Source organism: Aquarana catesbeiana, linkage group LG06, assembly GCF_042186555.1.
Source record: "Aquarana catesbeiana isolate 2022-GZ linkage group LG06, ASM4218655v1, whole genome shotgun sequence".
Lineage (NCBI taxonomy): Eukaryota > Metazoa > Chordata > Amphibia > Anura > Ranidae > Aquarana > Aquarana catesbeiana.
The window spans coordinates 85,487,204-85,511,990 of NC_133329.1; the positions used below are offsets into that span (position 1 = coordinate 85,487,204).

At 45.0% G+C, this 24,787-nt stretch overlaps 1 protein-coding gene across 1 annotated transcript in view; it reads left to right on the plus strand.

The window, feature by feature from the left end:
- PPL (periplakin) overlaps positions 1 to 24,787 on the plus strand; it is a 138,013-nt gene that overhangs the window by 92,734 nt on the left and 20,492 nt on the right. Inside the window, exons 4-15 of the mRNA XM_073636357.1 lie at positions 3,090 to 3,213; positions 3,901 to 4,026; positions 4,116 to 4,157; positions 8,844 to 9,005; positions 10,179 to 10,286; positions 12,077 to 12,172; positions 14,004 to 14,126; positions 14,481 to 14,627; positions 14,767 to 14,918; positions 16,769 to 16,863; positions 18,752 to 18,918; positions 22,632 to 22,810. Coding sequence (XP_073492458.1) covers positions 3,090 to 3,213; positions 3,901 to 4,026; positions 4,116 to 4,157; positions 8,844 to 9,005; positions 10,179 to 10,286; positions 12,077 to 12,172; positions 14,004 to 14,126; positions 14,481 to 14,627; positions 14,767 to 14,918; positions 16,769 to 16,863; positions 18,752 to 18,918; positions 22,632 to 22,810 — 1,521 coding nt within the window. The remainder of the gene's footprint in view (positions 1 to 3,089; positions 3,214 to 3,900; positions 4,027 to 4,115; positions 4,158 to 8,843; positions 9,006 to 10,178; positions 10,287 to 12,076; positions 12,173 to 14,003; positions 14,127 to 14,480; positions 14,628 to 14,766; positions 14,919 to 16,768; positions 16,864 to 18,751; positions 18,919 to 22,631; positions 22,811 to 24,787) is intronic.

A 24,787-nucleotide genomic window follows, 5' to 3' on the forward strand; every position in this document is an offset into this window, starting at 1 on the left:
CTCCCCCCCCGCTGTATTCTGGGAGGCACACGGGTCCCAGAAAAACAGCAGGGACCAGTGGGATAGCACAGTGCGAGTCACGCATGCGCAGTATGGAACCAGGAAGTGAAGCCACAAGGCTTCACTTCCTGATTCCCTTACCGAGGATGGTGGCGGCAACACCCGACAGCCGAGGGGCAGATCGGCTTCGGGTGCCAACATCGCGGGGGCCCTGGACAGGTAAGTGTCCTTATTTTAAAAGTCAACAGCTGCAGTATTTGTACCTGCTGACTTAAAAAAAAATAAAAAAACGGCGGAACTCCACTTTAATGAAAAGGAGAGCAAAGCTATAGATGATGCAGAGACCCTTGCGTCTAGTTCCTCTGACATCCCTGGTCTCTCTGGGAAGCTCAGTGACATCACTGACTCCGCCCTCTCACAGACTTCCTCAGGAGCGGTCCTGAGCAGGAGGAAATGAGGCGTGTTAGCAGTTCAAGCAATTATAGCTTTACCCGAGCACAGAGTAAGTACATGTCTAGAGGTGCAGCTTGTTTACTTCAGTCTTTTTTTTTTTTTGCCATCTTCAGTACTTATGACAGATTGTTCCTGGCCTGCATTGTGCAAGATAACTAACAAAATACGCTGTGCTTCCAGCATGGCTGATCAGGACCATATGCAAAAAAAACAGGAAAAACAGCAACGCGTATAAGAGCATTTGCATTGTAGATTAGGAACAATATGAGCGGAGTCTAAACAAAATAGATGAGAGTTTCACATTAGGGCAACCGACAGCTGATGACTTAATATTGCTTCTGTTTATCTTCCAGTTGCTGTAAATTGACAGTTTTAGGATACAGAGAGACACAGGATGACTGCATGTCTATTGCAAGAAATCAACTTGTAAAAAGAAGTGCTCCACCCAACATATAGCATTCATGGACAGAAATAAAATTTTCATAGGTCTTCCCAGAAATCCACTGCACCACTGGTCAGTGTGGGGAAGAGTTCACTATGGTGTAGTCTGATGATACTATGCCCATAAACAGGGCTTCATTTACCATGAGACTGCAATAATAACTCATCAGGGGCTCCAATTCCTCCCTTTCTTTTTATTTATTTTTTTTAAATGTTGGTGGCTTTGCATACGCTTTGAATTTGTTTTGGTAGTGTAGTGATACTGAGAGTGTGCTGAGAATGGTCACAAGACTCTCTGCAGCTCGAGTAACTTATTTTTCTCTTTTTTTTTACTCTTCCTGACCTCAAAGACATAGACTATAGCGCGCCAGGCTTTCCTGTCCTTCACTGCCTCCCGGAGCTTGCTTAACTTCTTGTTCATTGTTTTGATAAGGGTTGCACCGATACCACTTTTTTAAGACCAAGTACAAGTAGCGATACTTTTTTTCAAGTACTCGCCGATACCGATACTTTTTTTTTTTTTTTAATGTCATGTGACAGTTTTCAAAGCACAATACAGACTAATGATATCTTTGCAGCACTGATAGGTGGCACTGACTGATGGGCACTGATATGCAGCACTGATGGCTGGCACTGATAGGTGGCACTGACTGATAGGCATTGCCACTGATATGCTGGCTCTGATAGCTGGCATTTATGGGCACTGATAGGTGGCACTTATGGGCAATGATAGGTGGAACTGATGGGCAGGCAGTGGCAATGAAATGCAGCACTGATTGCATTGGCAATTGCTGGCAGTCTGGCATGATAAATGAATGATGAGAGACAATCAATAACAGTTTAAACTTTCTCCAGTATGCAAGTGCTGCGACGCCCATCTTGGTACACCCTGCACTCGGCCTCAGTAAGCAGCAGTCAGAAGGCAGCAGTGGACATCTTGTTACACCCAGTCCATATAGATAGTGAACAATATGGGCTGGGTGTAACAAGATGTCCACTGCCGCCTTGTGACTGCTGCTTACTGAGGCCGAGTGCAGGGTGTACCAAGATGGGTGTTGCGCTGTTCAATCTCCAGGGGCCATCAATTCCGTTAACGATTGTGACGGCCCGGATCACCGATGCAGCGATCAACACCCCTGCCCCCGGCCAGCTTACCTTCCACTGCTGCCAGCCTGCCAAGACTCGTTCTCCACTGCCAAGACTCGCTCTCCACTCCGCCCACTGACTCCTGGGAGCCGCCTCTTAATGCAAAGGTATTGGCTCAGGCATCGGGAGTATTTGCCCGAATACAAGTACTCGGGAAAATACTCGGTATCGGCACCGATACTAGTATCGGTGTCGGTCCAACCCTAGTTTTGATGATGCTATCTATCCATCTTGTTTTCTGTCATCCTCTTCTCCTTTTTCCTTCCATGTTTCCCAGAATCAGGGTCTTTTCAATGAGTCTCTTCACATTAGGTGGCCAAAGTATTCTAGTTTCAGATTCAGGATCTGTCCTTCCAGTGCATATTCAGGGTTGATCACCTTCAGGATTGACTGGTTTGATCTTCTTGCCGTCCAAGGGACTTTCAAGAGTCTTCTCCAACACCATAGTTCAGAAGTATCAATTCCTTATGGTCCAGCTTTCACAGCCATGGGTTACTACTGGGAGTACCATTGCTTTGACTATTTGACACTTTGTTGGTGTAGTGATGTCTCTGCTTTTTATAAGGCTGTCTAGGTTTGCCATTGCTTTCCTCCCAAGAAGCAAGCGTCTATATTAATTTCATGGCTACAGTCACTGTCTGCTATGATCTTGGAGCCTAGGAAGTTAAAATCTGTCACTTTTTCCATTTCTTATCCTTCTATTTGCCAAGGAGTTATGGGACCGGTTGCCATGGGTCTGAGTCACTGCAACCAAGCAAATAGCATTTTCATGAAATGGTCAGCACTGTATTCCTCTCCAGGCCAAGAACTATGTAATTGGCATACTATAGCACATTAGTTTATACAAAAGATAGAGGATGTATGAAAGTACAGATTCTTGTGTGCACAGAGTAGGATTCTTGCTATATATGGCCTGCCCATGCACTACATCATGGTGGTTTCACCAGTAGACTATGGAAACCCCACCTTAAACTTAAGACTTTGCATTCATTACTCTGTTTTTGTGTGTTCTGTGGTGCCCCTAGTGACTGTCAATTGTTCCCCATTAGCATCCGGCAGCTGAAACAACGTCTTGCCAGCCAGAGACAGAAGCACGATCAGGTCTACAATCAGACGTTTACTGCCTTAGAGGCCCCAAAAGTAAACTGGAGCAAAGTCATAGATGACAAAATGGTAAGAAGCATGCGATGTACCAACAGTCACCAGTCTTAGGCTATGTTCACCTGGGTGGCAGGTTCTCTCACCCTTTTTTTTTTTTTTATTTGAAGCAGGGACTGGGTATGCAAAAAGGAAAGCTAGAAAAACAGAATGTATAAAGTCCAAATTTCATTTTATTCAGACTCTAAAAAGCCAACCTGTTTCAGGGGTTTGTTTGCCCTTCATCAGGGCCTGGTACTATTAACTAAAATGTGTACTGGACTGTTAAAATTTTACTTCGTCTGATGATCATTCCAGAACCTGCATCTGACTAATTACTCAGGATTCTTCCAATTTCTGCTCCAGTACACACTTTGTTTGAAAGAGCAACACTTGATGAAAGGAGGACCCTATGAACTTCAAAAACATGTTTTTCTTATGACATGAGTCTGATTAAAATTGAATCTTGAGTTTATATGTTCTGTTTCTGGTGCTTTCCTCTGTTTGCATACCAAGTCCCTGCTCAAGCAAAATGTCAACCTTCCGCCACCATTTTTGGAAGTGCTGCCTAAGAAGAAACATTCAAGAAGAAGAAGAAATGCAATTGGCAAAAAGACTACACAACACCCCCCCCCCCCCTTAAGAAAGTATGACATGACACCTTCATAAAAACAGACCACAAAATGTTTGTACATACCATATTCTTCTTGTATTTTACCACAGGAGCAGCTCAATGGTGCTGGCTTTGCCACCGACTTAAACAACCTGGATAACCAGATTACGGAGCACAACATGTTTCACAATGAGATCAAGGCCTTGGGAGACCACATTAACAAAGACGGCGACAAGGTGGGCATTATTATGGTGGGGCTTCCACGTTAATGTAGGTGCATGTCCATGTGCAACTTATCACACTAACTGCTTTTATCTTCCTGCAGGACTACATCAGCGGACTACAAGTCAAATATCAGAAACTCTTGGTAAGAAACAATTGTTTTGTGCCATTTTGACATTTAATTGCCAATTGTCATTTCTCTTTATAGCATATAGTCATGACTTTCCAGTGCCACTAGTCAAGGATCCTGGTTGTCACTGATCATACCAGTTGACTGCTACAACTAGTACCAGTAACCACTCTATGCCTCTTTATTTGCACTAATGATTTAGTTTTAATACCATTGACCGGGGCCCCGTTTTTACCACTAATCACGTTACACCAGGGTTCTCAAACTCAAATTACCTGAGGGCCACAGGATGAGTTTTTATATCCCATGGGGGCCGCATGTAAACTTTCAAGCTTCAAAAAGAACATTATACTAGTATATATAGTGGTAGTTACTGCTTGCTACCAGTCACGGCTTACTGCCAGATGCTTGGCAGTGTTTTCTCTGCAGCGTCCAGCAGCCAGCTCCCAGCAGGACCCACAGCTTGTGGGTCCTGCTGGGAGCTGGCTGGGAACCTGTGGGTCCTGCTGGCCTGTAGGCCATGGTCAGCAGGACCCGCAGGTCAGCAGGACCCATAGCCCATGGCCAGAGGCCAGCAGGACCCCACAGGTTCGCTCCTAGCAGGATCCACAGGCCATGGGCACTTGGGCAGCTCCCAGTGTTGAGGGCTATTTTGAGGTTACTGGATGGGCACTGGGGCAGGGTAAATGAGGTGTATGGGGGGGGGATAGATGGGATGGGGGTCAGCTGGGGGTGTCAGGGTCTCTCACCGTGACCTCAACGATGGGCCGATGGCAGCTGCCAGCTCAGGTCCTCCTCCTTGCACGCCGAGCCAGTGAGTCAGACTCAGCCATGAAGGTGTCCAAGAAGATCTCACTGGGAATTGTAGTTTGGCTGTAGTCAGTGGCGTCACTAGGGTTGGTGTCACCTGTTGCAGGAAAACATGGTGTCACCCCCCTGTCTAGGCTGCACAGCACCATGCAGGCAGCGCACGGTCAGGAAATGTATCAGTATGCATCAGTCCTGCGGGCCAATTGTAACCACTCTGCGGGCCATAAATGGCCCGCGGGCCAGTACTTTGAGACCCCTGCATTACACTATGCAGCCCAAAGTTTGGCGACACTTGACCATCACACTTATAATGGCAAGAAAAAGTATACAAACCCCTTAGAATTAACTGTTTTTCTGCAGTAATTTGCCATGAAATGTGTTCCTCATCTAAGTCACAAGAATAGACAAACGCAATGTGGTTAAGCTGATAACACACAATTTTAATTTCTTTTGACTTTATTGAACACACCCATTAAACATTCACAGTGCTGGAGGAAAAAAGTGAGTGAACCCTTGGAGTTAATAGCTGGTTGAACCTCTTTGGCAGCAATAACTTCAAGCCACCACTTTAGTAACTCTAGATTAGATCTGCACATCGTTCAAGAGGAATTTCTGACTATTCCTCTACAAAACTGCTTTAGCTCAGACACATTTGTAGGATGTCTGGTGTGAATGGCTCTCTTGAGGTCATTCTACAGCATCTCTATTGGGTTAAGTTCTGGGCTCTTACTGGACCACACCAAAAAATGTATTTTCTTCTTCTGCAGCAGTTTGTGGTGGATTTACCTGATGTCTAGACTGCATCAACCAACTTCTATTTAGCTTCAGCTGGCAGACAGCCACCCTGACATTATCCTGTAGTATTTTTTGGTAACCCTACGCTAGTTTCTTGCATTCTGCCCTCCCCTTTCGAGATTGGGGGTTAGGAGACTGACTGGGAAGCTGGGAAGAAGTGATGTTGCGCACAGCATGGTTTGCGCGGCACCTCATTGGCTGCATACCTCTTGTTCACAGAATGGCTGCATACCTCTTCACAGATTGGCTAATGTTTGTTGGAGATGGCTTCATCTCCAGCTTACATCATCCAGTCCTGCAGCAGTATGTGGAACATTGGCGGACCAGCGACCTTGGCTGTGCCCTAGGCACTGCCTAGTTTGCCTAGCGGTAGCGCCAGCCCTGGTGCTGAATAGTCATTTTTTGTTTTATCAGTCCTCAATACATTTTCCAGTAGGACTGTAGTTTACTCATGTGCTCTTCGGCAAACTTCAAGTGCGAAGCAATGGTTTTTTTTTCTGGAGAGTAGCGACTTCCTCTGCCTCTTTGTTCTGCCATGGACACCCTGCCTGTTCTAAGACTTACTTACGGTAAGCTTATGAACAGAGATGTTTGCCCGTTCCAGTGATATCTTCAAGCCTTTAGCTGTTATTCTGTGATTCTTCATTACCTTATTGAGGATTCTGTGTTGTGTGTTGGGAGTCATCTTGGCGGGGCGCCCACTTCTAGGAAAAGTAGCCACAGTACTAAACTGTCTCCACTTATAGACAACTGGTCTAACTTCAACTGATGGATGCCTAAACATTTAAGATTGCTTTGTACCCTTTCGAGCCTAATGCAGATGAACTACTTTTGATCATATGTCTTCAGAAAGCTCCTTTTTGCGAGACATTGTTTATATCAGCTGATGCTTCTTATGAACAGCAGTCTTAAAATGTTTGAGTACCTTTTATCAATCATAGCAGCTCTAAACCACACCTCCCAACTCATTTCATTATTTAGACTCTAGGTGTGCAAACTTCTGACTCCAAATACCTTTTGCTGAAGTAATTAGTCTATGGGTTCACTTACTTTTCCTCTAGCACTGTGAATGTTTAATGGGTTATTTCAATAAAAACCTGAGAATTTAGGATTGTGTGTTATCAGCTTAAGCACATTATGTTTGTCTATTGCTGTGACTAAGACCCCATACACACTATTTGATTTTCTGCAGATTTTTTCTTCAGATTTACCAAGACCATGTAGTGCAAGGGCCTGCCTGATTGCATACAAATTGAAACTCTTAAGGTTTGACCTCCTATATTATGGTTTTGGTAAATCTGAAGACAAAAATCTGCAGAAAATCTAATAGTGTGTATGGGGTCTTAGATGAGGATCAGATCACATTTTCTGGCAAATTACTGCAGAAACCAGTTAATTCCAAGGGATTCACATACTTTTTCTTGCCACTGTATAGGAGTTTGTTAGATATCCCATTTCAAAGCCATAGGCATTAATATAGCATCGTCCCCCTAGTTAAATCTTGGCACAGCATCCACTCTTCTGAAATGACTTTCCATATAAGAGTGTGTCTGTGGGAATTTGTGTCATCAAGCCAAGTAAGCATTTTTGAGGTTAGGACAAAAGGAACAAAAGAAGTGCCTAAGTGTAGACTGTAACAAAGATTAATAAAATCACAAGTGGAACAACTCGCATGTGATAGGAGACTAGAAGGCTCATCAATATAGAAGTCTTCATAGAGGATCCCCACAGTGGTAGGAGCTGAAGGGAACCCGATGCACAGCCGCTGGTGTGGACAACTCGCATGCAATGGGAAACTAGAAGGCTCAGCAGTATGGAGGTCCCCATGGGGGGGGGGTCACCAACTGTCCAATGGTAGGTCACCGAGCTGATCATGTGTTCCATGGAGCACTCCAGCCCTTGTTCCCTGTTACAGATGGGTTTGGCTGGCTTCCTCATCCATGCCAGCAGGCTGTGCATGGGACTCCCTCCAGCACCTACCACCAGGCAGTGGCGATCCCCCCTTCATGGGGACCTCCATACTGATGAGCCTTCCAGTTTCCCATCGCATGTGAGTTATCCACACCAGCGGCTGTGCATCGGGTTCCCTCCAGCTCCTACCATCGTGCAATGGCGATCCCCTATGGGGACTTCTATACAGATAAGCCTTCTAGTCTCCTATCACATGTGAGTTGTCCTACTTGTGATTTTTTTTAAACTTTGTTACAGTCTACACTTAGAGGCGCTTCTCTTGTTCCTTTTGTTTTCACAATTCTAGTCTGTTTCTGCTCCTGAGAAAAGCTAGCCCTGGTGTATGGACTATATTGAATTTTAACCCTTTCAGTACGGTTCTGAACCTTGGACTTTAAGCATTAAACTTGTTTTATCCCCTCATCACGGTTCTACTGAACCTTGGACTTTTTTTTAACCATATCTTATCCATCAATCATACCTTAGGTATCCTGTGCGCCTATTCTTTCTGTTTTCATTTTTGAGGTTAGGTACTGAGGTTGAGTGAGAATACTCACAATTAGTGTTCCAAAAAGGGTTTATTAGAGCTGCAAAGGCCACTTGAGTTTCTCCACCTCAAAATCATCAAACCATGTCTTTAAGGACCTGGCTTTGCGCACAGGGACACAAGCAAGCTAGAGTAGGAAAGTGCCTTCCCAAACTGTTATCACAAGGTTGGAAAAAAAAAAACAATTGTCTAAAATGTCTTTATCTGTAGCATTAACAGTACCTTTCACTGGAAACACCTGAACTCAATCATTTGGAGGGGTGTCCACATACCTTTGGCCATATTTTGTACTTTGGAGCTTTTGGATAGCACTCTTCATTGCCACTGGTTGTCCATTGTTAATATCACCCGACATCTCTCTTCACTGCCACTAAGTTTTCCACTTTTTTGGGATTAACAATAAAGTCTCCTCATTGCCATTCCTTATGCCTTCCTAATACCATAGCCCATGCATCTTCTTGCCTCTAGGCTTTAATTACATTCATCGTACTTTGTTGTTTCTGGGGAAAACCTTACTCTTACTAATTGTATCTCTAGTCCTTCAGAACCTCCTGTGTTCTCTTGACTGCATAGTGACAGTCTTCCATTTTATGTCACAGGGTGCATCCCAGAAGCGTCAACGAGATTTAAACACCCTGCAGGATTACATGCAACGCTGCACCAATGAGCTTTACTGGCTGGACCAACAAGAGAAGGAACGCATGGAGTATGACTGGAGCGACCGCAACACTGACTACATCAGCCGCAGGAGGCAATACGAGGTGGGTTGGGAGATCATACTCTAATTTAAAGCTCTCCAGTGTCTGAAAGGATTTTCTATGCCTGTTTTGTGTGGATGTGTTATGTATTACCATGTCTTTTTGAAGGATCAGTTCACCTCAAGCCTATATTTCAGTTTATGGCAGATGCATAGTAGGTGAGGTTGAAAAAAAGACACAAGTCCATCAGGTCCAACCTATGTGTGTGATTAGGTGTCAGTATTACATTGTATATCCCTGTATGTTGTGGTCGTTCAGGTGCTTATCTAATAGTTTTTTGAAACTATCAATGCCCCCCGCTGAGACCACCGCCTGTGGAAGGGAATTCCACATCCTTGCCGCTCTTACAGTAAAGAACCCTCTGCGTTGTTTAAGGTTAAACCTCTTTTCTTCTAATTTTATTGAGTGGCCACGGGTCTTGTTAAACTCCCTTTTGCAAAAAAAGTTTTATCCCTATTGTGGGGTCACCAGTATGGTATTTGTAAATTGAAATCATATCCCCTCTAAAGCATCTTTTCTCCAGAGAGAATAAATTCAGTGCTCACAACCTTTCCTTATAACTAATATCCTTCAGACCCTTTATTAGCTTTGTTGCCCTTCTTTATATCGCTCCATTTCCAGTACATCCTTTCTGAGGACTGGTGCCCAGAACTGGACAGCATACTCTATGTGCGGCCGGACCAGAGTCTTGTAGAGCGGGAGAATTATCGTTTTATCTCTGGAGTTGATCCACTTTTTAATGCATGCCAATATTCTGTTTGCTTTGTTAGCAGCAGCTTGGCATTGCATGCCATTGCTGAGCCTATCATCTACTAGGACCCCCAGGTCCCTATCCATCCTAGATTGACTTCCCAGCCCTACACACCTTACCATTTTTGTTTTTAATTTTTTTTTTTTAACGACAAATGTGTGCCTGTTAATGAATTGAGTAATAAGAGGATTGGGAACATCCTAAGGTGGACAGGGACATCATGTAGGAACAGAGCATGAAACTATGACCACAAAGGAATGAAGTTAGCAGGGCCTGGCTCATATGGTATGTGAGGGTTGCAGGCCCTGGAAAATGAGTATAAACTAGCTTTATATGTCTGATTTGTAACAGGTCCTTGTCGTAAAACAATGTCATATTTATATTATTCAGTTTAGAATGATCATTCCGCTTTTATTTTCTTGTAGAACTTTATCCAGAGGAGCCTAGAAACCAAAGAACATGAAATCAACCAGCTGCAGGAGGAGGGTGAGAAGTTGATGGCAGATGGGCACCCAGCAAAGAGCCCAATAGAGGTAAAAATACTTCACAAACCTTAACACCAAGCCAGTTCATGAATTACAGCATATCTTGCTGCAGAGAACCTTGTAGATTCTTTACACCAACATTATTGCAAATATTAAAATCAAGATAGGCACTCAAATTTAGATGCAGAGTTTCTACTGGACTGTACATTCTACTAACACCTAAAGAAAGTGAGAGAGCAAACCAAAGGAACTACAAAGAGTCTTAACCGCTCCTGTACACTCTTCTCCCTAAAGCGGAGCTCCGCCCAAAAGGGGAAGTTCCGCTTTAAGGGCTCGTCCACCACTCCTCTTGAGCAATTAGTACTTTTGAGGAAGGGGGGGTTACCTGATTGTGACAGGTAACCCACCCCTACTTCCGCTCCGACCGCCTAGGCGATCGGAGCGGAAGTTCCCCTCCCTCCAGTCTTGCGGGACAGGTGACAGGTCCCAGAAGACTGCATCCACCATTCACAATGTGCAGCGTTGCACATGCATGCGCAGTGGGCACCTGCCTGTGAAGCCGCAAGCTGTCACAGCCGGGTGCCCATAGTGAATATGCCGGTGCCGAGGAAAGAACACAGCGGCTGTTTTTTTTTAAAGTCAGCAGCTACAGTTTTTGTAGCTGCTGACTTGTATTTTTTCCACAGAAAACTGGAACTCCGCTTTAAAGTGGTTGTAAACCTCAGACATGAAATATGAACAAAGCATATCCCTATACAGTGTGTACTGGTCTCAATCCAGAGCACTAAGTGTCATTTCTGTCTGCTGCCTTGTTCCTCTGCTATCAGCATGAGTTACTTCTGACAAGTTTTCCTGATACCAAAAGAAAAATGGTGACAAAGGAGGGACCTCCAACAGATTGCCAGCCTCAGCTCCGTTCCTGTGAGCGCTGCAAGGTGTAACTTCAGCTCTTTTTCTTCTGAACTCTCAGATGAGCTTATCAGTTTTGCACTTTGAACAGATGTAAAGCAGAGAAGACTGCAGATAGATGGGTACAAATAATGTAGGAGGATTTGTTTAATCTCTGTGTATCAGCTGAAGATGGTCCCTTAACTGGATATATGTAAGGGTTTGCAGCCACTTTAAAGAGGGAGTTCACCTAAACCGCCAAAAAAAAATATTAAAAGCCAGCAGCTACAAATACTGCAGCAGCTGACTTTTAATAAATGGCCACTTACCTGTCCCAGGGTCCAGCGATGTCGGCAGGCGACGCCGAGAACCTGCTTGGTTCTCGGCAGCTGCCGCCGCCATCCTAGGTGAGGGAATCAGGAAGTGAAGCGTTGCGGCTTCACTTGCCGGTTCCCTACTGCGCATGCGCGAGTCGCGCTGCGCATCGTAACTGGTCCCCGATATCTCCTGGGAGCTGTGTGTTTACCAGGAGACTGCGCGGAGGGACAGGAAGAGGCATAGACTCCCATGGGAGTCTATGCCGGAAGTGGGTGCAAATACCTGTCTTAGACAGGTATCTGCACCCTCCTCCCCCCTGAAAGGTGCCAAATGTGACACCGGAGGGGGGGAGGGTTCCGAAAAGCGGAAGTTCCATTTTTGTGTGGAACTCCGCTTTAAGTTCTACTGTAAGACTGACCCACAGTTGGCCACACAAGGCAAAAATACATGGGGGGGGGAGAATGTGAACATAAATTGTAAATGTTTTCCATTGGCGCTGTCTCTGTAGGGGAAAATAGTCTTTGTACATTATTTAATTTAAGATATAGCATATGCAGCATATATTTTTACATCTTTGCTTCTATTTTTTTTTTTTTGCTTTTGTTCCCTCTGAATAATGTGTCCCCTTTTAGGCACACATGGATGCTGTACATGCAGATTGGAAAGAGTACCTGAACCTTCTGATCTGTGAGGAAAGCCATCTGAAGTACATGGATGATTACCACCAGGTGAGATCATCAGGCTGTTCCTCTCAGCTTTCCTTCGTTATGTGGGATTGTTCCAATTTCAGACACATGTGGATGACTTAAGCATATCTTGATGTGACAATAAATGGCCAAAGTAAAGGGGTTGTAAAGGTAATTTTTTTTTTTTTAAAAAATAACAAACATATCATACTTACCTTCACTGTGCAGCTCGTTCTGCACAGAGTGGCCCCGAACCTGGTCTTCTGGGGTCCCTCGGCAGCTGTTTCAGCTCCTCCCCGCAAGCATTTACCACCTTAATGCGAGCTCCCTCGCATGGTGGTGAGTGCTTGCGGGCGCGCTCCCGTGATACAGCCGGTGTTCTGCCATATAGTGTCCTCGTATCAGATAGTGTCCGCCTCGTACTGCGCAGGCGCAGCGCCTGCGCAGTACGGAGGAGCAGGAGATGCCGAAAATGCCCGAAGTTGATCAGCTGACCATCAGCTGTACACGGCGCTCGGGCACCTGTTAGCGATGGCAGTGTAAGAGGGCCCCTCGCGGGCTCGCTTCGCTCGCCACGCTTCGGGCACGGCCTCGCTGCGCTCGGCAAATATTTATTCTAACTCTATGTCCACTTGGATAGTAGGGAATGATCCTGGACATAGGGTAAGAATAAATGCGCAGGCGCCGTGTACAGCTGACGATCAGCTGTTGAACTTCGGAGACTTTCGGCGTCTCTTTTGTCCTCCGTACTGCGCCTGCGCAGTACAGGGAGGACACTATATGATAGGGGACTGAATTCGATAAGACACCGGCGGCTATAGCCGCTCGCTGTATCACTCGGCCCCGCCCCCCGGCGCGCCGCGTCATCGGATGTGATTGACAGCAGCGCGAGCCAATGGCTGCGCTGCTTTCAATCCATCCACTGCAGCCAATCAGCGACCAGGCTGAGCTGCAATGAGGACGAGCAGCAAAGATTCGAGGCGTCAGGTAAGTAAAACGGGGGGGCTGGGGGCGGCGGTACTGTCAAAAGTTTTTTCACCTTAATGCATAGAATGCATTAAGGTGAAAAAATTTTTATCTTTACAACCCCTTAAGGGTGGTTAGAAGTGGGTTTTTTAAGTTCATTTATAATTCTTATGTATGTTTTAGGTATTTCTCTTTCGACACATTTACTTTAAATGTTCACACTTTAGATTTTTTTTTTTTATTAATATAGGTCCAACAAGTAACCAGATGGTCTAGCTGTAGGAGTTGCAAGGGACATTCTGTAACTGTGACCAGGTCATGGAGGATAGATGGGGTTGAGAGACCTTCATCTGGTCCAGATCTGCCAGAAATGAGATGGGAACTTTTTTTCTGGTCTTCCTCACTCCCTGGGAGCGGGTACCTGATATTCTTATGGGTTCCCGCTCTTTCCTTCTGTTGCCCTCCCGTCTCAATCTCCCCTCCACATTTTCTTTACCCTGGCCCTCTTCCTTCCCTTTATTTTACCCCCCCCCACCTTCCCCTCTCTTTTCACTAATCTTTCTTTGTCACCACAGTACACACTATTATGCCCCATCCCTAGTCTGTTTCCTATGCATTTCTATCCCTGGATAAGTGGATGGCAAAGCTTCTCTTGCGGTTTCCCGGTTTACAGTGTTTTAGACACAGTCTACCCAACTTCTTTTACCTTCAGGTAACCTCTTTTACTGCAGTCCCCCAATGTTGTCCATGATCCTTTTGACAACCTACCATCTTTGACAATATCAGTACAATAAGAAATGAGATGGGAAGCCTCTGTACCTTCTTAAGTTCATGTGAAAGAAAAAGTTACGTTTTATACTAGGTAAATTTCAGATGATCTCATATGGTCTTCTCTTTATTCTTTCAGTTCTATAGAGATGCAAAGGATACCCAGGACCTGCTGAAGAAGGTGGACACTGACCTGGACCTCAAGTTTAACCCAGACTTCAAAGACAGATACCAGGTTGAGGCACAGCTGAGGGAGCTAGAGGTAGGAACAAATCAAGGTTTAGCAGGATTTCCCATGAAACTGGAAACCGCTTATGGCGTTCCCATGGTGTAACGCAGTCCGCATCTCAGTGAACAAAAGTTTGGAATATTAAACTTCACCTGTTGTTAAAATTTGGTATTATAGCATATATCTGTAAGCGATTTTGCTATGGACACAATTATCTTTTTGAAGCATTAAACAGCAGCAAGTTTAGGGTCCCTGTGCTGTTTAAGTAGCGAGGCTGCAGGAAATTGGGATCTCACTGTATAACTATAAAGAGATTTAATTTAAATGCTACAGCTCTAATTCTAGCATGCATAATTCTAAATCCATTTAAAAACTCCTTGTTTTTAGGACCAGGATAAGGCTCTGGATAAGTATGAGGAAGTTGTGCGTTCTCTTCAGAAGCGCAGTCACCAGGTGATGCCCCTGAAGTTCCGCCGGGAGACCCCACTTAAACCTGTCCCAGTGGAGGCCCTGTGTGACTTTTACTCTGATGAGGTAAACGTCCTCTCTGGTGTTTTGTACTGGAACCTTGTTTTTTCCCAACATTACGCAGTGTACTACCACTGTTGCAAAAATGCATACTTGCTTTATGACTCTATAATGATTTGGAGTTCCTCTGCTTTATGCTCGGCAGGGTGAGATTAGCCGAGGTGGGCAGTACACGCTGAAGTCCAACAAGGGAGAGAAGTGGGAGGTCACAGACAGCAATGGGAAGAAGCTGGTTGCTCCGGGGGTATGCTTCAACATCCCTCCGACTGACCCTGAAGCTGTGGCACTTGGAGAGAGGTAACTGGCTGGATTTTATAGATTAAGCTCTAATGAGCAGGGCCCTCTGATTACTCTTGTACCAAATTGTAATGTACCTGTAATGTCTACCTTCATTTTGTTAAGTGCTGTGCAAACTGCTGGCACTATATAAATCCTGAATAATAATAATAATAATTGAAAATGTTAGCCTTTTTAATATGTCCAGGGACAACAAGCAACTTTGCATATATAATACTTTTGATTTGTTTCATTCTGTGGGCTCTGAGTGCTGCCACGATAGGCACAGCCCCGTATAAGCATTCTTGGCCTGGACTGACCGCAAACAAGCCATCAGGTACTAGATGTGGACTCTGCTAAGTGTGCTTTGAGTTATAAAAAAAAAAAATGCTTCTCCTGTTTGATTAAATTTTTTTTAAAGTCAGGAGCCATTAAAGGAAGATTTCCATATATATTTATGTTTATATTTATATTTGCATTTTAGCCTTGTTATCAAACTCCGGCAAATTTGTTTCCTTGCATACGCTTTGCAAGAGACTGTCCATATAAAACCTCTTTGCAGCCAGATCTTCCATGGTTGCTCTGTGTATGCACTTCTTCTTAACCACTTCATTACAGGGTACTTTCACCCCCTTCCTGCCCAGGCCAGTTTTCAGCTTTCAGAGCTGTTGCACTTTAAATGACATTTGCGCAGTCAAACAATGCTGTACCCAGATGAAATTAATATCATTTTTTTTCACACAAATATAGCTTTGTTTTGGTGGTATTTAATCACCACTGGGTTTTTTATTTTTTGCTAAACAAACAATTTATTTGCAAATAAGTCATTTTTCTTCTTTACTGATGTGCGCTAATGAGACTGCATTGATGGGCACTGACAAGGTGGCAATGACGAGGGCAGCACTGGTATGCTGCACTGATGATCAGTGCCCTGATTATCAGTGTAAATGTCCCCTGTAACTGAAAAGCTGGTTATCGGCTTTCCTTTCCTCAGACACTGACAGCGCTGAGGAAAGGAAATGCCGATAACTGGCATTTGTTTACATGTGATCGGCTGTGATTGGACACAGCTGATCACATGGTAAAGAGCCTACATCACTGTTTTTTTACTGTAATCAGTGATGCGCTGTGTCCGAGGGATCACCTCGCTGTGCGGCACGATGCGAAGGACGTCATATGACATCCAGTCAGGATGGCAAAGCCACCTCCTGGCCGTTATTCTGCTATAGGCTGGGCGGGAAGGTGTTAAACACACAATCCCTATGACCAGCCCTTCACAATCACTTCACACACCTGATATTCATTCTTCACTGAGTGGTGGCCGCTGATTAATTTAACCGCCCCCTTCCACCTGGAGACCCCATCTCCATGAGTAAGCTCCGGTGGGCGGAGTGAAACACGTTGAGGGTGTGGCCTGGCAGGGGTCCAGGCTGAGACTGCCATTCACTATCACACAGCCAGGCTTTGACTTGATGTGCAGCTCCCGGGATATCACTTTCTAAGATTTCCATATTGCATCACTAAAAAGCAAGGTGTCACTAAAGAAACCGCTTACTGGCTTCTGAGAGAAGGCTGTTCCTAGTTATGTTATTCCCCACCAACCAATTATGGAAAGCAGAATGCACATCTAGAGGGTCCCTAATATTTTCTTGGTACCAGTCTTATGCTGCAGACTCTGCTGTCCTATGCTGTAGTCTGAATATAAACAATGCGGTCATTCTTAAAAGGGCTTTCAACTCCATTCCAATGGAAACTTATCAATATAAACCTCACAGTTGTTCTAGCCCTTCCCTACACCAGTGACTCCTTACTGTCCCAAACCATTTTAAGGTGGAACTCTTATTTCACTAACCCTTTCCTCTTTTGGTTAGTGCCTTCAACCAGTACCGAGCCACAAAGCAGAAAGCGGCAAGCAGCAAGAATGCTCTTCTTCAGCGCCTTGAGGATGCGAAGCGAGAATCATCAGGTAAGTTACTGAGACAATGTGTATTTAGGTTTGTAGGGACTGACATTACTTGCTTAGCGGAGACCATGCAGAATCAACAGCCATCACCAGTTCTATCCTCCTGCAGAATAGTCATGTGACTGGATCGCACCAGTTCCATGTTTCTAAATGCTGGGCATTATGTGAAAGCATGCAGAAGTGCAGACATAATCGTCCTCCAGCTTTATACTACTGATAGCTAGTTATTTCAGATAGTTGTTTCAATGTATCATCTTTATGGTTCCAGTAGTAGAGTATTATGGGAAAGCACGCAGAAGCTCAGACATGATTGTCCTCCAGCTTTATACTACTGATAGCTACTTATTTCGGATAGTCATTTCAATGTACCATCTTCATGGTTTCATTAAGGGGGGGGTTATGGGAAAGCATGCAGAATTGCAGACATGATGGCCCTCCAGCTTTATACTACTGATAGTTACTTATTTCAGATAGTTGTTTCACTGTACCATCTTCATGTTTCCAGTAATGGGGGGTTATGGGTAAGTATACTTATTTTGGGTAGTCCTTTCAATGTACCATCTTCATGGTTCCAGTAGTAGATGATTATGGGAAAGCAAGCAGAAGCGCAGACATGATGGTCCTCCAGCTTTATACTACTGATAGTTACTTTTTTCGGGTTTGTCATTTCAATGTACCATCTTTTTGGTTTCAGTAATTGGGGGTTATGGGAAAGCATAAGAATAATTATTTCAGGTAGTCATTTCAATGTACCATCTTCATGGTTCCAGTAGTAGAGGATTAATGGAAAGCATGCAGAAGTGCAGACATGATGGTCTTCCAGCTTTATACTACTGATAGTTACTTTTTTCAGATAGTCCTTTCAGGGCACTATCTTCATGGTTCCAGTAGTGGAGGATTATAGAAAAGAATGCAGAAGTGCAGTCTTGATGCTTCACCAATTTTATTCTCCTGCAAGATAAACATTATTCCCTAAGGCACCATCTTGGGGAATAATCGAAAAGCAGGCAGAAATACAGCCATGATGGTTCACCATTGTTGTCCTTCTTCAGGAGGGTCATAGCTGTTTTAGTTTCCTCTTGTGAATGATTGGTATTTTTACTTTATTTCACAAAGTCCATTCATTCTATTTTATGAATATAGTCTCAAAGATTATTGATGCATGACAATGCATATCTAATTAGTGGCTGTAACAATCTGCGTCTGTACAGGAGTTTCATAAAATATCTTGCACTTGCTTTAGGCCAGTGAAAGTCTAAACTGGTTGTAGAAAGTTGCTGGCAGTTCATGCCAACTGATATATAATCTGTAGTCTGGCAGTGATGACAACTGTAACTTATCTGCAGATCAAAGACGGTACAGGAGAAACTAGATGCTAGTTGCCAGTGCTTAGGGTTGTCCAAGGTGAACACAAGATATTTTCCACAACAACCTAAATCTGCAACCAACTTTTCCACAAGAAGCCTTTATTTAATATTGTGGTTCAGAAAGAGACATGCAACCAACTATATTCAAGCTGTTTTTCAGTTTAGCTTAAGGTGCTCATAGCTGTAGGTGCGAGTTCATGTGTCTGTAGGTTTTCCCAGATGTCTCTTGACTGAACATGCTCCGAGGACCCATTAACTGGCCCTCTAAAGTTCCCCCAACACCAGGATAACTGGCATGCACAGCATCTCTCACCTCCTACCTTGGCATAGGCAAAAAAAAAACCTGACAGGGGACCCTAAATACAACCAACCAAAGATCATATATAATTTGGGAACCTCTAAACTCAGAGTGCCATCTGCATGTATTGGGTTTAGCACTTCCACTAAGCACACCTCTGTATTGGTAAGATAGGTACCGGTTATACAGAATTACAACTAACAATCTACTCACTACTTATCTGCAGCTACCACCAATGCCCAGGAGACACAGGGAAGACAGATGTTAGCTGGACTGGACAGAGTCATCTCTGATTTGGACAGACAAGAGAAAGCCATCAGTTCCCACCTCCGGCCACCACTGGATCAGAATCGTGCTGTGCAGGATAGCTCTGAGAGGATAAAGGAAATTAAGGTGAGTGTCAAGTATACTCAGGAAACCCACATGACACCATTCTGCCTTTGTGGTTAGCAGTGTGGCCTGGTACCACTGAGCACCTGGGGGTGTATGTATGACTTGCATATCTTTATGTAAATATCCAGGGATAGAATCAATGGAATTAAAGCTTGCTGCCTTTGTGAAAAGGAAAGTAACAAAATCCATCCAGCTCACTTGAAATAAGCTTATTTAACCTCTTTTTATACAGAGTTCCCAAATTATGTGTTGCTCTTTGGGTGCAAACAATAAAAATCATTAGAAGATGATTAGCACCTCCCATGGTTAAAATAAAACACAAATCTTTATTCCATCAGTTAAAACCATCCCACTGCCAGAGTAGAGAAAGGAGGTCTTTGTGGATAATACGTTTATTTATAATTTTCAACAAGGGCAAGTAGGAGATGAGCAGCTCAACAAATCCAATGACATAATATAATAGGTAAGTTAACATATCCAGTGTATCTTGGACATATCTAGTTACTGATACATTAACAATAATATATGAGGCTATAGTCAGTAAAGTCAAATGAGTACATAGCCGATTTGTACCCAAGGTAGCTCAAGAACCCCCAGACACATCACAACTAGTCATGCACCCTGGACTAAGTTGAGGGCCCTCCAATGTATAACAAGAAAGTAGGAGAATTAACAAAAGGACCAATAAAAAAAGGGGGGGGGGTGACTTTTATGAAAGAAGAAAGGGACATGGGGAGGGGGGGAGAGGTGGTGGGGAGTGTGCGATATCTGGATGCTTGTGGGAAGAAGGCATCGTCCTGAACCACTAAAAGTATCTAGAACGCCTAACTATGTCTGTGAACCTACGATGTCTCTGCATTCCAAGGAGCAGGTAAACTCGGTCCAGTGATTACCTTTAAAAAAAAAAAAACTCGGTCCAGTGGAACCACGTTTTACAGCAGCATTCTTCCTAATGGTTAGCTGTTACTACATGTGCTTCCATTTGGTGAATTTCATTAATGTTCGCAAACCACAGGCTTATGGGTGTCGCCATCACCTACTAGTGGATAATGCGTTTTTTGACCCGCCAAGGTAAAACAAAAATTGGCGTTCTATCTTCACCAAAAAAGTGCTGATCATCTTCGAAGTATTTCTATTGAAAAAAAAGTAAGACTTGTAAAAACAGAATGCACCATAATCAGGCCCGGACTGGGACAAAAAATAGGCCCGGGCAGTTTGGATTGAGCAGCCCATGACATGTTACCTGGCCCCTTCCCCACCCTGACAGATGCCCTGAGAGAGGGGAGGGGGGAACCCAGCAGAGGTGTGGGGGGGAGGTGGTGGGACCAGAAAAGAGCATGGGAGGTTGGAGAACACAGGGAAGAACCTTGAGAACATGGGGTGGGGCGAGAGCACAGGGGAGAGGTAGAGAACACAGGGAGGGAGGCAGAGAGCACGGAGGGGGAGGCAGAGAGCATGGGAGGGGGAAGCAGAGAGCACGGGGGGGGGGGGGAGGCAGAGAGCACGGGGGGGGAGGCAGAGAGCATGGGGGGGAGGCAGAGAGCACGGGGGGGTCAGAGAGCACGGGGGGGAGTTGGAGAGCATGGGGGGGTGGCGGGGAGCATGGGGGTGATAGAGAGCATGGGGGAGAGGTGGGGAGCAGCAGGATAGGAGGAGCAGTGGGGGCGGCTGCATATAGAAGAATCATTCTCTTCATCCTCCTCCTGCAGTCTCAGAATGCCTGCTTCTCCTCTACCTCTCGCAGGCATTCCGATACTGCAGGAGGAAGATGTGCAGCCGCCCCCACTGCTCCTCTTATCCAGGTCATGGGGGGGCTGAACTCACATTTTCTGTTATCCGGCACTTCTCGACAGAAGACTGATGTCTTGCCGAGAAAGTACCCCCGGCGGATAAGGACCCCCCTGTACTGCGCAGGCGCAGCGCTTGCGCAGTATGAACGACTACGGAGCTGCCGAAAATAGCCGAAGCTGAAAACCTTGAGTCAGCTGTACGCGGCGCCTGCGCCCTGAGTCCAGGTTCAAGCCCCACCATCCAAGTGGACATAGAGGTAGAATAAAAAAGTGGCAAGTGAAGCGAGGCCGTGCCCGAAGCGTGGCGAGCGAAGCGAGCCCGCGAGGGGCCCTGTTACAGGCGCCGTGTACAGCTGACTTACAGCTATTCAGCTTTGGATATTTCCGGCGGCTCGTACTGCGCAAGCGATGCACCTGCACAGTACAGGGGGGTCCTTATCCGCCGAGGGGAACTTTCTCAGCAGAACACCGGCTCCAAGGTGTCTTTTCTGGCTCCTCCCCCCCCGGCACCGACGGCTGACCTATACGTGCGGCCGTGGAGAGGCCGAAGGCGTCTCACCTAGCTCCTCCCACCGGCGCCAATGGCTGAGCTTAACTGGCAGCCGAGTGGCCGCGGAGAGAGGCTGGATGAGCGGCTCAAGCCTTAGGCCCCGCAAGGACTTGCAGCCTGGCGGCCCTGGCCCACCGTGCAAGTGCCTGGTTTGCCCTATGGCCAATCCGGGCCTGACCATAATGTATCCTTACATACCCCTAACTTCACCCACACACAATGCTGACAGGGCAACCCAGAAATGCAGACTACCACATAGCTCCCAACTGTCCCCGATTTTGAGGGACTGTCCCTGATTTGGAGCAATGTCCCTCTATCCCCCTCATTTTGGTCTGATCTATATAGTTGTATATACATTGCACTTTTTATCTTTCAAAAAGTGTTTCCCAGTGCTAAACCTTTCATCCAAATTCTAAATTGCTCCATTTGTAAATTTTTAAAGCCAATATAAAGGAATAGTAGTGCTAAAAAAAAAAAGCTCTTGTGGATCTGATTAACTTTTTTGGGGGGTTAATTCTCCTTTAATGGGGTGTGGCAGAGGGCATGTCCTATGCCTACATACATTTGCTAGTAGGTGTCCCTCATTCCCATCACCCCCTGCAAGACACTGCTTGGAGCCTAATCCACCAATTACTATGCCTAAGGTCTATGACACGGGAAGCTAGGTCAATACAAATACACACGTAGATAAAGTTGGAATTTGTATAGTATCTTCACGGATTTGGAGTGATTTTCTGCATACAGAGAGATGACAAAAAATGTAATCAATTGTAGCTTTACTAGTCCTGAGATGGGGTGGATGCATTTGTTTTCTTTTTTTAGGCTAAGAGCAAGTACAGAAAATACCCACTGATCTTAACAGACATGCAATGTTCTTGTTAATTTCTGTGAAATGAACTGGAATTACAGGCGATTTTCTGTCAACTTCTAATTGTCCCCACTTCCGATGTTGTGGAGATAAAGATAGGAAAATGTGCTTGTAGTCCTAATCAGGAGAGCAGCCGCAGGTGTTGACCATGATTCCTCTATATATACGGTACAGTGAGTGAGCGTTGTCACCCTAGGATAAGAAGTGTGTTACTGGCAAGATGACCAGGTGAAAATAAAGGGAAAAACTCTGAAAAAGGAAACAAATGCAACCACCACATCAAGGACATGTAATATGCAATTTATTACACTTTCTTGTTTTTGGGTTTAGATACACCGCCGATTGCAGTACCAAATGGCTCTCCAGTGTGATTCCTTTTGTGTCTCCTTACAGCACTGTCTATATAAATGGTAGATTTGGTATTTTTCATGTTATCGGCTGTAGTCTTTCACTGACAAACTGGAATGTCTGTTGCAAAGCTCTTACATCTTTTTCTTCCTTGCAGAATATTGCCAATAACGTGCGTCGGATAGAGCCAGACAAAACCATGAAGGTGCAGGAGTGTGAGGTTTATCTGTCCAAATCTCCAGAGGTTTCCAGCACGCCCATCCTGCGCAGCAAAGTCAATGAAACCAACAAAAAATATGACAAGGTTAACGAGCTCCTGAACTGCTCCCAAGACAAGTAAGAGACCACCAAAGTCAACTTTAAGCCTTCCAAGACTAGGAGTCATGTATATAAATCTAAATACAAACACTGCCTTATGTAGGGTAACTGTTTGCATTCCAACAGTACCACGAGGAAACACCTGAGGACCCAGTAGAGTAAGGGCCTGTGTTCAGGGGCTTTGGGCTTGTGTTAATGGCATCACTCAGAATTCACAGGCAGTGTCATTTCATGGCAGTTGTCTTCCTTTTGACCTAGATTTGACCTGCTTTTAATGGGTTTTGCATTCCCATAGTTTCACATGGGAATGAAAAACCCATTGGAAGTGAACCAAAGTTCATCCACACAGGCCCTAATGCTTCAATGCAGGTTTCTGTCCTACTAGTCTTGTATGGATTCCCCACACTTCATAATGACTGGTTTAAGCTGGAGACCACACTGGAATAATTGAGAAGGTCACTGGTAGTTAATAATTAATATCTAAAATAATAGCCTAGTGTTGAAAAGGTCAATAGACTTACTGCCACATCCCTAAATACAAAAGGCAAAACATAGAGAAAATGGCCCCAACGGGGCTTTTCAGGCAGGTTTTAAATTAGTAGTAAAGTCCTGCTAAGGCCATTTTCTCAATGTTTTGCACTGGTAGTTAATAGATGGTTCCATTGTTGAGTGGCTGGGATTGGGCCCCCTTTGGGAGTTTGGCTGCTACCTGACTAGTATTATAGAGATGTCTATTGTACAAAAACATGCTTGAATGAAGAGGGAGGAGCACCTGTTGTCCCAAATGGTACAACCCTTGATATGAGATTACAATTGTTTGAGAGTATAAAAATGTACAGCTTGAGCCAACGCGTTTTAGGGGAATTGCCTCTCCCTTCCTCAGGGCTGTTGGTACGCGTTTACGGAAGTAGGTGGGCTCCATTGTGGTACCTGAATTTCATGCAATGGCAGAGTGCCGGTGTTCTATCGGATAGTGCCTGCCCTTGAAAAGTGCATGCGCAGTATTGAAGAGCACTCCAGCTAATTTGCCAATCAGCTGGCCTGACGTGACCATAGCGCATGCGCACAACGTAGGAGGTATCTCTCGATGGGAAATACCATTTCACGGGCACAATTGAAACCTATAAAAACAGCGGAGGGAGACCGTAGTTGTCAGATTGTGCCTCGCTGTTGCGGGGCGGCTTTACAGTGTGCTATGGTCCGGTTCTGTCTGTGTTGCAGGGCAGGTTTGGTGTGTTTTACCTGTGTGAAAGGTCGGGTTGTAACACAGACAAAACCAGCCCTTCAACACAACCACTAGCCGTCCTCCAGCAGCAGCGATGCACAATCTGACAACTACGGTCTCCTGCCGCTGTTTGTATAGGTTTCAATTGTGCCTGTGAAATGGTATCTCCCGTCGGGAGATACCTCCCACAATGTGCGCATGCGCCATGGTGACGTCGGGCCAGCTGAGCAGCAAATCAGCTGGAGTGCAATTCCATACTGCGCATGCGCAGGCACTATCCAATAAAACACCGGCTTGTAATGATACAGAGGCAGCCACACATCATAATGGCCTCAGTACTGATGATTCTCTCATTTATTCTTTTTTATATAGAAGGAATAGATTATGTTAGTGGTTATATGTTGCCTCAGGGTACCCCTTTTTATTTCAAAACAACAATAGGCAGGAGTGTATCTACAAAACTCAGGTCCCCATAGCAAGGTTTTGGTGGGGCCCCCCAACTCACTTCTTCATTAACAACCTCGCTCTGCATCATCTAACTTGCGTTGCTCAGCCAATAATAGTACAGTCAGACAGTTGGCAAGATATAACCTAATTGTCAGTATTTCCACAATGAGCATACGATTGAAACAGAGCAGTTCCTACTGTGAGTCATTGTGATTGTTTTTGGCATCCTCTGGCTGTTATATAACTCAGGTCTTTCACTTGCAGCTTATAGCTCCCAGCTGACTCCTGTGGACCTCAAGCTAAAGTGGTTGTAAACCCTTATA